This window comes from Rhea pennata, chromosome 5, assembly GCF_028389875.1.
Source record: "Rhea pennata isolate bPtePen1 chromosome 5, bPtePen1.pri, whole genome shotgun sequence".
Lineage (NCBI taxonomy): Eukaryota > Metazoa > Chordata > Aves > Rheiformes > Rheidae > Rhea > Rhea pennata.
The window spans coordinates 63,534,190-63,552,622 of NC_084667.1; the positions used below are offsets into that span (position 1 = coordinate 63,534,190).

The 18,433-nt window shown below is 39.7% G+C and overlaps 2 protein-coding genes across 7 annotated transcripts in view; one reads left to right on the forward strand and one right to left on the reverse strand.

Annotated features, from left to right (window-relative positions):
* The window catches only part of SLC38A6 (solute carrier family 38 member 6), a 40,276-nt gene extending 30,708 nt beyond the window's left edge, over positions 1-9,568 (reverse strand). For 3 of the 6 annotated variants that reach the window (XM_062577324.1, XM_062577323.1, XM_062577321.1), the window contains exons 1-5: positions 9,430-9,568; positions 8,940-9,061; positions 8,109-8,182; positions 3,799-3,851; positions 778-817 (exon numbers count right to left, since the gene is read on the reverse strand). In XM_062577324.1, coding sequence (XP_062433308.1) covers positions 778-817; positions 3,799-3,851; positions 8,109-8,182; positions 8,940-9,061; positions 9,430-9,564 — 424 coding nt within the window. In that variant the 5' untranslated portion in view covers positions 9,565-9,568. Of the gene's footprint in view, positions 1-777; positions 818-3,798; positions 3,852-7,183; positions 7,302-8,108; positions 8,186-8,939; positions 9,062-9,429 lie in introns of those variants that run through there. The other 3 variants (XM_062577322.1, XM_062577326.1, XM_062577325.1) reach the window with 3 other exon arrangements.
* A 165-nt stretch (positions 9,569-9,733) lies between these two features.
* Positions 9,734-15,618, forward strand: TRMT5 (tRNA methyltransferase 5). Its single transcript, XM_062577119.1, has 5 exons — positions 9,734-9,780; positions 11,021-11,673; positions 12,049-12,173; positions 13,756-14,410; positions 15,356-15,618. Exons 1-5 carry the CDS (start codon positions 9,776-9,778, stop codon positions 15,418-15,420), a joined length of 1,503 nt encoding a protein of 500 aa, XP_062433103.1. The 5' UTR covers positions 9,734-9,775; the 3' UTR covers positions 15,421-15,618.
* The last annotated feature ends 2,815 nt before the right edge of the window (positions 15,619-18,433 follow it).

Below are 18,433 nucleotides of genomic sequence, written 5' to 3' on the forward strand. Positions count from 1 at the left end.
AAAGAAACTAAAAATCTTTGTTAGACACTGTCTTCTTTTTGACACTCCTATATTTCTGCTACTCAGTATATATCAAGTATGGGAACATATCTCAATAGGAATTTAAACACTTAGGTGATTATTTTAATGCAAAGACAACTAGTATTGTTTTCCCTGGTGCACAACATAGTAAAATGAAGTAAGAATAATGTAACTGGACAGCCCAACATATGACAACACAGTCATCATGTTGCACGATGCATCAGTCTGCACTATAAAAGTCAACAAACCAAACGAAAACTCCACAAAAACAATAATGTATTTAGCTAAGAAAAAGAGGAAACTATCATTTGTATAGCACAGTAAAAATTTCATGGCTAGGTAAACATTCAGTTGTTATACGTCACTAAAATACATGTGCAAGTTCCAAAGGGAAAACATACAGTATGATAAAACGTACCTACTAGATGTATACATATGGAAAAGCAGGAAGGAAACAGAACTATGGAGATTATGCTTCCTCAGTCTCTTTCAACTAGTAATGCCAACTAATACATGGATGTGCTCCACATCACCTCGTGCAGCAACAGGCACACCCTCACCCAGGTCCCTATCTACCTCATGACAGTAGCACTTCTGCTGAGCACAGTCATATAAGCCTCTTCAAGCTCCCTGTCCTTTTAATCAAGTCTCAAGAACACTGTCATTTAGTTATTGCCTTTAGTGTTTGCAGACATTTGCAGACTGTGGAGATTGTACTCAGCTCAGAGTTAAAGTTGAATTAATGAAGTTTCTTACCTCCAATATTCTGGATAATTATTGTAGTTGCAACAAGAACCTATAAAAGAATTAATTTCTTTAGAAAGAGTAAGAATAACTAAAATCGTAGGTCTACAGTAATCATAAAACACATATATATCTTCTTAAACAGACCAGATGTAGAAGCAATAATTGGTATTGAAAGGAAGGGTATCTTCTGTTTAATGAACACACAGAAACTAACACAACGCAACCTAAGAAGAACAAAAAACCAAAAAGCTCTCCCTCAAAATACTGCCTTTTCATTCTGAGATGACAGACAAGAGCAGCTACACTGTGAAGCCTATTCTGTAAAAGGCTAGATTTAAAAATCATTGAAAACATGTAAGTGCATTCTAATTGGTGTCAGGCAAGTACAAATGAAAACAATCATTCACCTTGGAAGAGGCAATCAGACAGTAGAGACTTGTACAAGTTATTTCCTCACTCCAAAAAACTGAGTATTTAACTATAATGAATGTCATTACTCTAAGCTTATATGCTAGATAGACAGGTTTTTTTGTTAGTGTTTGTGATTGCTCAAAGTAGACTGATACAGAAGTAGAAATGATCACATGCCACTGAATGTTTTTCCTGAATCCAAAGAATTGTTACCTTTCAACTGGAAAAAACCTTACAAGTCAAGTGTCTAATGATTTCTCTGTTTTATTTTCTGTTCACCATCATCTACAACAGCTTTTTACTCTCTGTTCTCCTTTCTCTAGCAGGATCCTCCTACATGCATGCTACAATAAGCCACCTTGGTTTAAAAAAAAAAAAAAAAAGGCTATATTTTGAAGAAGAAAAATAAACATATACTTTCAAACAGAATCTGAAAGCAGAGTTGCCAATTTTTCAACTGATCAAATAGAAAATAACTTTTAAATCATTAAGATAGTATCAGACTGAAATGATAAAAATCAGCTCGAAGTCGCAAGTTTTCCTTTGGAGGGAAGAAAAAAAAAACCTGTATTGTCATCTGCCATAGACAGAAACAATCGTTTCACATCTTTGCTTTGGAAAAGGAGGATCACTGGTCTTCTAACAGCAGAAAAGCTCCATTCTCATAAATCACAGAAATATTTTTGACATGAAATCAGCATAAGGTTGAACAACTACTCTACTTCAAGAGAAGTTCCTAGTAGTTTATTGTCAACCAAGGATGTCAGTTCAAACAATATCCTGTCTGTTGCATTACTACTAGTAAATGATTTGGATGAGAGAAGAGTATTACTCAAACGGAAAAAAAAAATCTCTGGCTGACAAAGCTGAAGAGGGTTCAAGGACAAGATTAGAACTGTGAATGACTGAGATAAATTAGGAAGAAGTTTAAAAATCAGACATGGTCAGTTAAAAGCAAAGCATTCCAGAAGTTAAAAAACAAACATATGACTACAGTTATTAGATTACAAATAGAGAAAATCATCTGAGATAACAATCAATAGCCTGAAGCAGCCAAAGAAATGGCAGATCTTGTTCCGGGATGTAGTAACAGGCATGTTCCATTTGAAATATAGGTAATAACTCTATTTGTTGGCAATTCCTCAGACAGCATACCTTATTCAATTTTGCAGGCAAGTTTTAAGAAAGATGATAAACATCAAAGATGCTTCAAAAGACAAAGGTAAATGGTCTAAAAAATATGACTTCATCAGGAAGTTTTAGTGAATTTGGTTTGCTATTTAATCAAAAAACAGATTCCCAAATGTATACGTTCCAGTGATTGCTGCCTTCCATACACACTGAAAATTGAAGACCGGATTGATTTTTAGCACAGAAGATTTAAAATATACACTATGAAAAAGTATACTAGGAAGAACAAATAGTTATTGATGTTGACTACTTAATGAAATTGTGAATTCTCCTTCACTGAAGCTTTTAAATAACAGATTAGACAAACATCTGCCAGGAACGGTTTGTGTGTGTTTAGTCCTGCTTCAGAGCAGAGGCAGTCTAGGTTGCTTTGTAATACCCCTTTAAGCTCTGCATTTCTGTGATTTCTGTATCTAATGGCTTGTGGCTAATGTGTACAGAAGACTTACTCTAAAAATAATTTTATTTCATACTTTGCTAATATCAAGATTTATTAACTCTTGAGGTTGATCACATCTTAACTTTGATCAATAAGTATTGATCTGCACAGACTACACTCATTATCTGCTTATTAATGCTAATGGAAGTCTTAGATACACCTAATCACTCAGATTTAATTTTCAGTTACATTAAAAGAATCAGACTCTAGTCCGTTAAGCAAAACTCATGAAAAAAAAGTTAACAGTAAGCCATTAGAACTGCACTTCTACATGGTAAAACTTGCTTTTAAAAATCATTTAACTGAAACAGAGTGTATTAGTCATAATATTAAACGTGTAACATTCTCTATCACTATTAGTAGTCCCTGTGTACCTCATATTACAATACTAGGAAACACAGATTCAGGGGACTACTCTAAAAGGGCATGGCTTGTACACTGATCACTCTTACACCAAAAAAGCTCATGATTTCTTTTCAATTAAGTGTTCACCCAGTTTTTTATTAAATCAACATGCATTAAATGTGATTTTATTTATTCACATTGTAGAAACTAAATGAAAGGCAAACACATATCTTAGCTCTCTAGTGCTAAAACACCAACAGTGAAATCACTTTCAAGCGTCTCTTAACAGTTTGCAGAAGCGATACAATGAAACTGTAACAAATCCGAAATGGATTGCTGAGCTGACTTGACAGTAATACCAATCTGCACACAGTTCTAAACGCAGTTAAAGAAATGAACACACTGACAGTGGAGCAGTCTTGCATTTAACAGCCTATTGTACGGTCACCTAAAGCTTCAGCTTCTACAGACTAAATTAAGAAAATTGTTTTCAAGAAGTAATGGATTTTTCATTTTATCAGAGCTTTGCTAACTATACAGAATATTTTGTTTGTGTACATTCAGTATGCAAGAAACATACTACACTTCCAGTAAACAGCTAAGACCAAGGAAAAATAATATACAGGTGAAAACAAAATGCTTACCTTCCCAGGTGATCCAAATGCAAAAAGGCCAAGGTCTTCATAAGAAGTAACAGCTGTTAATAAGAAAAAAGGCTAAAATATTCAAAGCTTCACATTCCCTTAAGATCTCTAGCTTTGCCTTTTTTTTTTTTTAATGCAAACAATTCAGGAGAAAATTAAAACAGTATTTTATAATATTCTCTGTTTATGAGATAACTGTATTTTGTACAAGGAGTACAGGTGTATATAAAAGCTACGTATGCTCAATTAGCCACAGATTCTCCAGAAATTCAAATTACTATAATATTACAAATGGAAGTATTAAAAGAAAAAAAAAAAGAAAGAAAAACGAAGGGGAAAAAAAAGAAAGAGCTTTGATGGAAAACTGCCTTCTCCTAGAGATTTTTTTTTTTTTTTTTAATAATACTATAGATGAACAATTCTGGAATTAGCCTTATCAAGTAAGTATAAGCTATTTTCATATATTATTTTTAAGTGTGTATTTGTTTTAAAAGTGAAGAAAACAATAGAGTACCCATTTTCCTCTTCCTATTACAACCTTGCCAGGTTGCAGGAAAGTAAGCACCTTCTTGGTTGAGATCTCTGTGTGCATATACGTAAGAAAAAACACCCCAAAAACAAAACAAAACTGCACCTGACTTACATAATCACATGAAAACAGTCCGTGGTTTCCTGTATGCTTTTGCTGAGCTTTAGCTGAAGCTCATTCTAATATTGCTGGTAACTCAATCCTTTCTCAGAAAGGCAGAAGTCACATTAAAGTCTTGCACTGCTGTTCTGTACTTTATTAGAAGCTCAAGGGATATCAAAAAGATGGAAGTTTTCTGAGAAATCTCTCTCCCTTTCTTAGTCTATAAAAAAATGGTCCACAGTTGTAAATACCTCAAAGGGTAAAACTAATCTCAAAAACACATAATTTTATTGTCATAACGCTCGCTCCGCCATCTTTGCGTCTACTTACTACATTACTGTTTCTACTCCTGTCGCTTCTTAATTTAGGGCCCAGCCCTGCAAATGGAGCTGCTCAGGGCAGACCTTCACACCTGAGTGAAGTCCCACTGAAGTAAATGAAACAAGGCATGGGAGAGACAGTCAATTCGCATAGATCAGATGACAGGACTGCAGCCTGAGACTGCCAAGTGCCCAAGCTTAGCCGTTTTACTTCACTGAAGTTCTGCACACAACCAATGTGTCAGAGAAATAAAACAAAATTTCATTCATCTTCTCATACGACTTTTGTCAAGGGCAGCGTTTCACGTTCCTCTCTACTACCAACACCAATATGCCATGATAAAATAAATGAAATGATATAATTAAATAGGTCAGAGTCAGCTCTCAGCATAAACGTGGAATAATCTTACATCTGCTGTTACATTAATGTAAGTTACATACCATTATAATTAAATAAGTGGTACGTCTTACTGGATTTTACTATTTTTCTTAGAATTGTATTTATAAAGCAATTGATCATGAGAAAGACTGACCATTTTAGAAGGCCATCCTCAATAACAAACAGAGTAGCAAAATTTTAATGCATTTAGAGGAGTGCTGCTTTTACCACAGGAGAACAAACACTTATCAGAACTATCAATAAAAACACCAAAATTTTCACAAAATCCCAATAAAGCAAAATGAAACTTTAGGAGTGTATGTTCTGTAGTAACACTACTTTTGTAATGAGTTCACTTCGTGAACACTGAGGAAGCCTTAATACCTAATCACATCTATTTTTGTAGTTTTCAAGAACATATGGAGCAAAACATTAAGCACCGTTGATATACGGGCAAACCTGTTCTGCCAGATTGGCTGGATTTCTGCTATATTCTTAATGCTGAATGGAAGTTACCTACTTAAATCCAAAGCAAAATCAACAAGTATGACACTAGCAATATTGATGACTAACTCGAAAAACAAAAATAAAAGAAATAAAGCTACACAACTTTGAAGTACTTCCCACTTAAACTCTCAGTTCCTGTACTCCACAGAATGAATTCAGCTTTTGTCAGCCCAAGCCCTAAAAGAAGGCACAGGGTACTGAATAAAGACAGGGAAAAAAGACACTACATGATCTAATCCAAACACAACTCTTGACATATTGCAGTATTTATTTGCCAAGTCTTTTAGTCAACACAGATCATCTGATTTTGTCAAAGTTGGTCTACAGGTATATCATTAAAAAAATGAAAACAAAACACTTGTTTATGCACTACAACAAAAATATCTGTGCTTAATAAACCTTGGTCTCCAATTAAAATAGAATTATTATTAAAGTTTATTTTTTTATGCACTACAACAAAAATATCTGTGCTTAATAAACCTCGGTCTCCAATTAAAATAGAATTATTATTAAAGTTTCTTTTTCAGAAGTGTATTTTACAGGCCAGTTTTTTCCCAGGATTATTTTTTATGATTTGAATTCTTAAATGAATAAAATTTACAAACACTTCCACAGGATTTTCCCCCCTTTAAATTTTTCTAAATTAATTCTTTAACAGTAAGCAACTAAAGTCTCTTTCAATTCCTTACTGTGGATTAAGCTCATAGCATTGTTCACAATTGTATGCATGTTTTGTAAAGAAGAAAAATGTTTAATTATCTACTCTGGAAGGCATTTTACACAAACATTTAAACAGATTTTATCTTGAAAATGCAAAACATATTTCTCACTTTTTAAGACAACGTCTCAAGTAAAAAACTGAGATGGTATCTAAAATGAAATTATTTTATTAGTTTATAGTAAATATAATTTGACAGTGATCATAAAAAAGCACACAGAAGGCCATAAATTTAAATCTAGTAGACACATCTAGACATAGTTCTAGTGCTAGTACGATTCTGTCAACATTAGTTGATCACTCATTTTTAACTGTAAAGTGTTAGTTTCAGACAGGAGAAATAATCATGCTGTCATTTCAGTGGTATTACTTACTTATTACTTACTTTTAGATGTGTCCACTTAAAAATGCTTTATTGACATGGAATGTCACCTTTGGACAATAATCGAGTAGTTAAACCATTTTTATATCTTAAGTCTTTAAGTTCGTAACACGGAAAATTTTCTTTCTTCAGAAAGCTTGTCTTTGTAATTTTCCCTCTCCTTTGCCCTTTCCCTGGTAGTTCTTTTGCAAAGGAGTTAATGATTATTTTAACATAAAACAACAAAATATCATCTAGTCCCTATATGATACAGTACTTTCATCTCAGATGAGATATACAAAGACCATTAAAAAAATCCCAAGCTCCCCCTTTCTTGTTCTTCCATTTCTCTAGCTATTTATTTCAGGTCATGATCCCTTTCTAATAAGCAGAGTTCCAAGAAGAGATTACCAAAGACTAAGACCAAATCATCAAGTAGCCAACACATCACACATAGAAGTAACCCTACCTCTGAAGATTTTTTTTTTTTTTTTAGAATGTATGAAGATGATCATTCAACAGGTGAAGACAGGAGCAGCAGGATCTGAGAAGAATCAGGAAGCAATCATCTGAGAGACCAAAGCTAGCTAGAGAAAACAAAGTCAATAAGGAAAGAAATCGAAGCTTTTTCCCATCACCTTTGAAAAGAGAAGAAAAAAGATGGAAACAACAACCAGGTGACTGAAAGAGATGGAGACTTCCTACTATAGCCTGATTTTTATGTACTAGAAGAAGGAATCAGCCAATTGTTTCACCATTTAAAGAAGCAAGAATTAAAACATCAGCAGCAGATTAGGTTTCATACTTTAGAATCTACCCTTTGAACATTCCCAAAACAGTGTAATTTCAGACTAAGGACTGCAATATAACTTCTCTTCTAATATCAAAAATGTTGGAAGGAAAATGTACCTATAAAATGCTATGGGAATTACAATAAAACAATATGACTATAAAAACTGAAAGGCATCGATTTCATATATTGATCAAACACATACCACAAGTAGAATACAAGCCTGCTGCTTTATTGCACTTAAACCCTTGCTGAAAGCAACAGTAAGACTACCTATGCAGGTAAGTACACAGCAAAGCAGTGGAGTCCAATTAGCAATGGTTTTTTTAAGGAAAAAAAAGATCTTTAATTTTGAAAAGATAGGAGGCACTTTGACAAAAATAAAACTAGGAATCAGTCAGTTTGGCATTTATTTTTCATAAGAAGTTTCAAAAACATATTTTATGTCAAATATTAATCATGAAAAAAATATTTCAACATTAGAGAATTAGATTTGGCAATTTGTTAATGTGTTAGTAATTGTAACAATTGCACTGGGTCATGTCTCTGTGATACAGGTGAAGAAATATTCTAGATAAATCTTAGATAAATCTTTTTCACTTACCAGTCTGAGTGCACATACTGAGCAGAAGAAATACAGAGTAAGAAGCAAGGCCGGCAACAATCAGCAGCAAGATACTACAAAAAACAAAATTCAAGTCATTTTCAAGTAGATTGCACTTCTGTCTTTAAAAAAATGATTCTTCTGCAAGAAATAAGTTATCACAAGACAAGATTTCCTCATTTTATGGCTCATATCTGCTGACTATGGCTCATACAGTCCCTGACCTTCCCAACACTTGCTAAGTTCCAACACTTCTTATGTTGTTATCCACAGCAGAGTGTGTTATGTACTACATGGGACAAAGTATATGATATATGAACTTACAAGGACATAAATACAGGAGTTTGTGTGTGTAAACATATAGATACACACACATACAAATATCTAGAATATGTATTATTTTAATGAAGTAAACTTAACAATTAGGCAACGGTTAGATTGACACTTCTGGATACTTTGGTTCTCTTATCCATAGACTGGTATGCACAACCAGACAAAGCAAAAGCTGATCCACATTTTTCAGACATGTAACCATCTCATTCCAGAAAGTCCATTTCTAGAACCAAAGGACACAAATATTTACAGGACAAAAGTGCTATCTATTAAATTGGCACCACGTGGCAATTTCAGGCAGTCTCTGGACAGGACTTGCATTAGGCCAGATTTGAATGAGTGGCCAAAAGGGAAAATTCTTTTTCAGCAAAGCCACAAGACACAAGCTGCTTACTTCCCCCTCAGTTATCACACAATAATCTCAGTAACGAAGTTCTGCTTCACGTACAGCTACAAACTCAAGCTTAAAAATAAGCACAGGCAGAACTGCAGACTTACCTAAAGCCCATGATCCCCGTGTTGGCCATAGCATAGGATAAGCCAAGAATCCCGCTCCCCATGATCGCGTTCATTAGATTAAACACGGAGAAACCGAAGGAAGAGCCACGATCCGGGGGATGCTGCAAGAAGGGCAAAACCACCCGGAGTCAGCGCGAGCGGCGCCCCGGCCCTTCCCAGGGGGAAGTTTCGAGGGGGGCAAAGGCCCGTTGGGAGCTTGCTCCTCCCCAGCCCGAGGCAGGCGCGCTCCCTCCCCAGCCCCAGCCCCGCGAGCCCCCGCCGGGCCGCCTCGCACCGCCGGAGGGCCGCTGCCCCCCGCGCGCGCGCCCAACGGCCGCGCCGTTGGAGGCGCCGCAGCCACAGCCCGGCCTCGCCGGCCGGCAGCGCCGAGCCCCGCTCCCCCGAGCCGGGCCGAGCCGGGCCGAGCCGGGCCGAGCCGCCCCCCACACAGCCCGGCGGGGCCGCCCCTCCCCGCCGCCCCCTCACACACACGCACGCTGCCCGGCAGCAGCGGGGCGGACTCCGCGTCCTCGTCCGCGTCCTCGTCCTCCTCGCGGGCGGACAGGTACCAGCCCCGCTCGGCGGCGGCGGCAGCGCCGCGCCCGGCGCCCCGCGGCAGCGCCATGGCAGCCCGCGCCGCCTCGCCTCACGCCGCGGGGAGGGGGGGAGGGGGCGGGGCCGCCGAGCCGGAGGGGGCGGGGCCTCCTCTCAGCCCCGCCCCCTCTCCCCGCCTACCCGGGCGGCCCGGCCTCGCGGGGCGGCTGGGCGACGGCGTCACGGCGCGGCGGTGATGACGTAAGGAGCTCGCCGGCGTGCGCGCGCGGCCGGGGCTCGGCATGAGGTGAGGGCGGGGGGGGGGCGGTCGCCATGGCGACGGCGCGGCCTGCGGCGCCGCCGGGGCCGGGGCCGGGGCCGGGGCCGGGGCCAGGCCCCGGTGCGAGGCCCCGGTGCGAGGCCCCGGTGCGGGGCAGGCCATGCCGGCTGCGTCGCTGGCCTCCAGCCGCGGGGGGAGAAGCCCTCAGGCCCGGGCAGGAGCTCCCTGTCCTCCGGGCCGGCCTGGGGAATGGCGCGCTTTGCCCAAAGCTTGGGTTGGGAAGACGGGCTGGGCTGGAGATGGAGGGAGTCCCGGGGAGCAAGACCAGCCCTGCGCGGCGTTGGGCACGGCTGTGTTTTTGCAGAGCAGGCCGCGCAGCTTGTTACCCCAAAGGAGAGAGAGGGGAGAAGTCTGAGGCGGGCGCGAGAGCTGGGCTCCTTTCAGCGCTGCGTTTTGCGTCTCCCCTACCTCCTCCCAGGCTTAAAAAGCAAAACTTCCCAAGTAGCCAGGAGAAATGTCAGCTTTACGCCCTAAATCATCGGTTCCCAACTGGTGGCCGACACAGAGTAAGAACAGTTGGGCCTCTTTGGATCATTCCTGGAATCAAGGAAACCCTTTAAAGAAGACTAAAGGTTCTTTTCAAGTCACCTTCCTGTGAACGAGCTCTAGAGAACTGTTCAGCCCTTGAACAGACCTTACCAATGCTTCCCGGTGCCTTCAGGAGAACTCCACGTTTAATGTATAGTCTGCTTGGCAGTTGGCATAGCTCGTGGAGCAAAGGCATTGCAGAGTGCAAAACCTTTACCCAGGAGCAAACTGGGGTGTAGGGGGCAGAAATCGCCAGAGTGATTGTGACTACTATTGCTAATAGCTGTTTTCTGGCAACCACTGCTTGGTAACCAATTTTATCAAAGAAAGGATCCAGCAGTAGGATCAAGGCAACAGTTTTTTTTTTCTATTCGAATTTCTGGGATTACTATCACATTTAATAAAACAAGGAGAGTTCATTGTGTTGTGGCAGGAAAGGATTGAAGTTAATTAATGTTTAAGTCTAAAAATACAATTGCAAAAGGATGGAAATCTGAATCCGTTAAATAATGGATTCAATAGGAGTTTTACAAATAATAAGGAGTTTTACAAAACTATTGTGGATTATTTGGTCACAAATGGAAATTCTAGTTTAAGTGAACAGCAAATCCATGTGATTTGCAGCCTTTTCAGGGGAATGATTACATAATGTCTATAAAATGAATAATTTCTCTTCTAGGACTTTATGGAGATTTGGATACTCTGCCAGACTACTGAAAACCAATCATTTTAGGACAGCTGCATCAAATACATCATTTCCAACGATTTGGATGCTCTTGGCACAAAATTCTGGCAGAATACCTGGATCACTTGTAGTAGTAGTTCAGAGAAATAGTTTCTTTACAATGCCTGAAACTGTAGAGGATAAAGCTAATCTAGAACTGTATTCGCCACCTCCTAAAGTACGTGGAATGACACAACTCAACAGAGAAGCTTTCAAAAGGACAGTTGTTGTTCCAGTTCTTAAAGTTAAGAAAGAAAGAATAAGTACTTTACTGAAGTCCTTAAAACATACAATACTACAGCGTCCTGGTCTAAAACGAGTGGTTGAAGATCCAGACGATGAGAACAGTAGACTTCTTATATTGGATCCTCATAAAATACCAGAATTCTCATTGGGAGAATCAGATCAAGAGGTATTAAAACAGTTTAATATTCCTCCTGTGGTATGCAAGTATGACTTGGAGCTGACTTACGACAATTTCAAGTCAGAGGAGATCCTACGAGCAGTCCTTCCCACAGGTCAAGATGTCACCTCTGGATTTAGCCGTGTTGGTCACATAGCACATTTGAATCTTAGAGATCATCAGCTACCTTACAGATATTTGATCGGTAGGTAAAACAACTTGTGTTCCCAAAGGTATTTCAATCAATTGTTCTATCTATAAATTAGTTGTACAAAGAAAACTCTAGGCTTCTTTACTGCCTTACAATTTGAGCATTGTATTTAAAACTGATGCTTTAGCTGTACGCAGAAGACAGAATTCTGTCCTCTTACAGTAACTGAGCATTGGATCAGTGTAACGTTTGTGCCTTAGATAACATCTACAACCCTAAAAGGTTAGAAAGAGGTTGTTCAAATACATGCTTGCTTTTGTAAATTTAACTGTATGCTGCTGTGTTTATGTATTTTATAGAACATGGAAAGATTGCAATGCCTTAAACTGTTTTTCTGTTTTTGTTTTTTTTTTTTTACTTCTTATTCAGGCCAGGTTATAATTGACAAGAATCCAGGAGTTACGTGTGTAGTGAATAAAACCAGTATTATTGACAACACGTACAGAAATTTTCAAATGGAAGTGCTAGCTGGAGAGAGCAACCTGGTAACCAAGGTACACATTTTTTTCCCCCATATTGTCTTAGATCTAATATGCTAAAAATGAAAAACATAATTGGAAAGAAGATGTGATGAAAAGTCACTATTAAAAACATCCCTTTGCATGCTATCCCTTTTAGAATATAAACGTTGGCTGTTACTTTTACATTCATTTCTGCTGATCTGCCAAGAATAAAAACACAGCTATAGAGATCACAAAGATAAATGTTCTTTCAAGTGCATAGCATAGGTTTTTTACTGAGAGGTAAAAGCAGCTAAAACAAAGGTTTCTTACAAGGGATACTAATTACAGACTGTAGGGTAGAGTTTTGGGGGTTTTTTTATGCAAAGCCAAAATGTTTAGTGCATTTGATCTAAGAAAATGCTGTATCTTAACTTCACCAAGCATTGTACAGCAGCTAATATGGAACATTAGACCCAGTTTTTACCACTCACTGGCTTTGCAACTTGGGCAAGAGTTTGCCTATGCCTATTTTCCGTTCTGTCAGCAACAAGACAAAACCTCACCTCTCTTCTATTCTGAGATTTTTCATTTTTTCAGGTGAAAGCATTATTGTCTAACTGCTGAGTATTCCTCACAGTGGGTTTCTTGGCTTTAGCTGCAAATTTGGCTACTGGTTTGGCCAAAACATATTTTTCCTAGCTGGTAGTACTTTTATTTCTTTGTAAGAGGCAACATTTGCTAAAGAAAAATGTTGAATAGCTTGCTGGCATAGAGCTATACATGCACAGGGAAGGCATTTGAATTGTTAAGACAGAAGTGATAGTCAAATATTATGCAGATGGTGTTTGCTCATTAAGCATACAGCTGGTATACTGCTGAGCTGCAAACTGCAGAAAGTATAATACAGTTTAGTGTGTTTCTTGGTGGCAAAGCAAATGATGCCGTAATTTGGATTGTGTGTTACTGTGGAGTAACATAAGAAAAAAAATCAGTGTAGTAGTGGAAAGAAAGCATTAACTTGCCTTCCCCTCTCATCTGAATAAATATCATTTCTTCTTCAAGTCTGTTCTTAGATTGGTCATCACCAAGTTCTGGTTTGAATCAGTTTCCAAGACTCTGTCACTCTGAGAAACAAAATACAGGATTTGTTAAAACTGAAGATTCGGCTCTTAATGGCTTTGAATTTGGCTGAGTGCTGCCATTCTTGTGCTGTTATCATTTTCAGACACTATTTACTATGTAGACTCTAGGCTCAGGAGGGCTTGAGGCATCTTCCCAAGGTCTGTTTTCAATAACGTAGTTGTCATCCAGCCACAAAGCTCTTGAAAAGCCTCAGATTTTTTTTTTTTTTTTTTTTTATGGTCATTTTAAGTTGCTGCTTTATTTCCACCTGGTTATTGAGACATGCATAAGCCAGCTATCTGGATTGACAGTTGGAACATTCCTTATGGCTATTTCTGATGAGTAGACCTGTTCATACACGATTCATGTGTACTATTGATGGGACAAACGTCAATGTACATATTACCTTTTGATAAAGCACAGTGTTTTTTAGCTGTCTTAATTACTGATATTGCTTAAACATGTTTGGAATGTGAACACAGAGGCTTAAACAAATGTTTTGGACTTTCAGGTCAAAGAAAATAATATTGCATATGAATTGGACTTCTCGAAAGTCTACTGGAATCCCCGTCTTTCCACAGAGCATGGCCGTATCGTTGAGCTTTTAAAGCCTGGTGATGTTCTTTTCGATGTCTTTGCTGGGGTTGGGCCTTTTGCTATTCCAGCAGCAAAGAAAAATTGCAGTGTATTTGCAAATGATCTCAATCCTGAATCCTACAACTGGCTTTTGCACAACTGTAAACTAAACAAAGTATACAACAAAATAAAAACATTCAACATGGATGGCAGGGACTTTCTCCTGGGGCCAGTTAGAGAAGAACTAAGTAAAGAGCTTCCACTTCAGACAGAAGAACAGAAGACCTCTTTTCATATAGTCATGAATTTGCCGGCTTTGGCTCTTGAATTTCTAGATGTTTTCAGACATCTCTTAGTTGGAGAGCCGTGCAGCACTGCTGTCCTTCCCACCGTGCATTGCTATGGTTTCTCTAAACATCATGATCCAGCCAAAGATATTCAAGAACGAGCTGAGGCTTCGCTGGGAACCTCCTTGGATGGACGCTGTTCTACTTACCTGGTTAGAAATGTTGCACCAAACAAGGAGATGATATGCGTTAGTTTCCAGATTCCAGCTGATGTCCTGTACAAGAGGCCCTGCCCTGTTGAAGGTAAAGAACAATCCTCCCAACTGGTGTTCGTATTTCAGGCTACAGCTTTTTGCTTTTTTAGGATGGTCACACATTTTCAGTGGTGTGGGCCACTTCAGCTGTCTGACAGCAGTTTTCTACTGTGGTGTAGAGGTAGCTGGGAAGACTCTTAAGTGCCTGCATGTGTGCAGCAGCTGGAGGCTTCGTGCACTGTCAGTAACAGAGGTCCGCACCTCTGATCCCAGCAGGAGCATCAGTAGACTGAATAGGATCATCCCACAGGCTATAGACCAGCTCTTTATGCCTCAGATAGCATGTTGGGGGAGGATAGGGTATCTAACGTCAAGCATTTAGCTAAATATTTAAGAACTGGGGCTCAACTTTCACCTGAGGTAGAGAGGTTTATCTCCAACGTAGTGGTCTTGGTTTTGACCTTCTCCGTAATGCTTGTATGCACTCAGTTTAGATCTGGAATCTACATCAGCAGAATCAGGCTATGACAATTTAACTGAGAAATATGAGAAAGATAAATATCTTCAGCTATCTTTTTTTTTAAAGAAAAGATACTGGCCATTCATTTCTTGAAGCAGATGTAGAAACTAGTTGGTTTCAGTGAAAGTGGGCTTTGCAACATATGACTAGTGGGGAGAGGGAGGCTTTCAGCCTGCAGTTGCATGAACTCAATAGAGAAAAGGAGGTTTTGATAAGGCTTTAATGCCATGAAATTTATTTTTATGCTATTATTGGGTAGCGCTGAGACTCAGATCAATAAAGGTGTTTTCTGGGAAGTTCATTTTGGCACTTAATAAAGAAAAGATTCCCTGTTATTGTCTTAGCAGTTTTCATGTGTAACAGTTAATCCTGAACTTAAGGGATTTAACAGGAAGAGATGAGTTAAGTATTACATGGTTTAGTTCAGAATCTGCTTATTGTACACTAAACTTACTTTCTCTAACCTTCTTCCAGAGAAACCAGCCTCTAAACGTCTGCGTACCAGCAAAGATTTTTCTGAAGAGACCTTACTGAGTTGAAGATTAGAGTTACGGTAACTATCTTATTAGTTTGCATTAGGTACGCTTAGGATACCTCTAGCCTACTACCCCTTAAATTCTTTGAACCACGCTTGGGTTACCCACTTTAGATGTGGGCATGTGTCATGCATGTTACATCTTTCCTTGGTAAGCATTTGCTTCCTGCATTTACTTTTTCTTAATTGTGGGATCAATAACCAGACTGAAATTGTTCTTATTACGAAGAATAAAATTTCGCTTCTTTAATAAATATTTTTTGGTACTTTTCTCCTTTATTATTTCACACTCCATGATGATTCAGTAACACAGACTGGGTTAGTTTTCTGCTGCAGTTTTATTTTGATAATTTGCAGTCTGTAGTGGGACAGACCTTAATGCTAACCCACATAAGATACAAATGATGAAAACATTGCTTTTTATATATTGTAGGCCTTTGGAAGACTAACTGTATGTGGGATTCTCTCTGACCAACAGGTTTGATGTTTGAGAATATTGGATCATTGTAAGCAGATGACAAACAGCTCTTTTGTAAGCAAGATAACCTTTCAAAGACTTGCCCTAAGTTACAAAAAGGTATAAATAACCACACATACTTGTGCCTGGGCTTTTGGAGTATTAAATACCTTTTAACACTAAGTGATTTAGTTAGTTTACTGACTTCTAACTTGGCATTGCCCACAGTTAAAGCAGGAAAGCTTTTACTGCTGTTTGTACAGTTGCAGCTTAAGTATAAGCTTGTGTTAACACACTAGACTGAGAACTAACACTTGGTTAAATGTTCCTCTCCTCTGGAAATCTTGTCCTCCTGTGGCTTTTGTGCTTCTGCCTTCTCCCAGTTCCTCTCCTACCTCTCTGACTGCTCCTTCGTTGCCATCTCCAGATGCTGTCTGTCAGACTGGCTGCGCGTAGTGTGTATGGCTTCTGAAATCCTCTGCCTCTGATTTCCTTCTCTTACCCATCTGAGCTACTGTTGGCCAATGTCAACCAGAAATAATTTACTTAGAGAACTCTAATCATCCTCTGAGCTTCAGATAGTTTCCTTCTGTCCAAGCTCCGTGCCCACATGCTAGCAAACATAGTTGCCAGATGTTAACACCATCCAGCTCTGCTACTGTGGCTGGTATCCTGTCGGTCCATCGCTTCAGTGTGTAACCCGGTGTCCTTTTTTTCCGACTCCACTGCTGTCCTGGTTCTCACTCATACTATGAGCCTGTCTATTGGTTCTGCACAACAGCTCTATGTTACAGCCTGTCCTTCAGCTGCATAACTCCACTGGTACATCCTGCTGTATTATCTTCCCTAGCCTGACACACCAACACTAACATTCCTCACTGACCTTTCACGTGGGATTACAGCAGCTTTAGCCTGTTCATTCTTGCTGTCAGTGACAGTCACAGCATAGCCTCACCCTGCAAGTCATTGCTCCTCTAAGAACAAGAGCTAGTCTCCTGCCTCTAGCCCATGATGTTGTCTCGATTATCGGTTAAATTTTCTAATGTGCGGCATTATATGCTCTCCTACGTTGCCTTTGGGTTGCCCATAAACACTTGCAAAGCTGCTTTTGGTCTTCAGAGCCCTTCATAAGCATAGTTGTGGCGATAAGGCCTTTGACCATTCGGGAATGATGCAGTCACCCTATGATTTGAGCTAACAGTGCTGTCTGGTCTGTATAATAGAGACTGCACATGCCTTTGACTTCCAACAGGCTGTTGTCCATTGGTTTGCGGTCCAAGCTTAGGGCTCCTTGGCCTTGTTTACAGAAACCAAGGTTTCATCACCATTTTTGTGTTGTTAGGCAAGTCAGCTGTGTAACTGATTTTTCAGTACATGACTAACGTATCCCAGAGCAGGGAAGAGGGATTTTTTTTTTAAAGCACTTTTAAGTTCTGCTCACTTATTTAAGGATTGCATACAACTGTTATTTTTAACAGCTTAAATTTAGTTTATACGCAAGTCAATGGATTATATTTAACTGCACTTAAAACTGGTTTTTCCCGTACTGTGTGTAGTTACTTTTACAGATAGACTTTACACCTTTAAATAGCAAGTAGTCCATGCACACATGCAAATTGCATAAGAATATTTAAATGACATGTATTAATGCCTAAGCAATTCTGCATTCATTAGAGTAGTAAGTTGAAGCTTTATAAACTGAACAGAAACCAAATCCACATGAGGTGTATCTTTACTAGCCAGGGTAAGCCTGGAATAGTATAGCTTCCCATTACTATTTGTCAATATGTCATGTAAAGTCAAAATTGACAGATACCCAAACACCCAGTTTCTACCCCTAAGACAATCCTCCCTGATGTTAGAGGGTCTCCTATGCTAAATTTTTACTCATTTCATGTCCCTTCCCACCCCATATCCCTGACCCTCTCCAAAATTTGGCTTATTATACTTGACAAAGCTAAAAATTTTGTTTCCCTCTTACCTGTAATTGTAGCTTCCCCCCCCCTTAACAGTGGGTCTGCCACCTTTTGAGCTCCCTGCAATATGCCATTCTGCCCCGGCCAGATCTGTATCTTACTGCTGCCTGCTCGAGACTCCCCTGCTGTTGCTACTCTTTCCCTTGGCCCAGAGCTGAATCCGAAAGGAACTGCAGCTATCTAACATGTCCTTGGAATAGGAGACGTGCAGCTGGCATTTATGATACAGGAAATGAAGAACTCTCATTGCTTCTGGTTATCTGGAGAAAAACCTGAAATAGGTCTAGCAGTGGTGGCAGCCATCTACTCTGAGGTAAGGAATGGGTAAATGAAGGCCTCACAGGTGAGAGAAGAGGAAGGGCCCTTCAAGACAGCAGGCAGAAAGCAGCACGCATCCCAGGGCTACACTGCAACAGTCTGCAAGTGCTGGGAGTGGTCTCCAACCCGTGCTGTATGGCTGAGTCCCGCAACGCCCAGCCACAGGGCTTTCTGTCTAAGGTCAGGCCACCCCTCACCCCGTAATGTTACCTGTCAACATCTATTCTGGGCACAAACAGCAGGATTTCAGAGAAAGGGAAATGGAA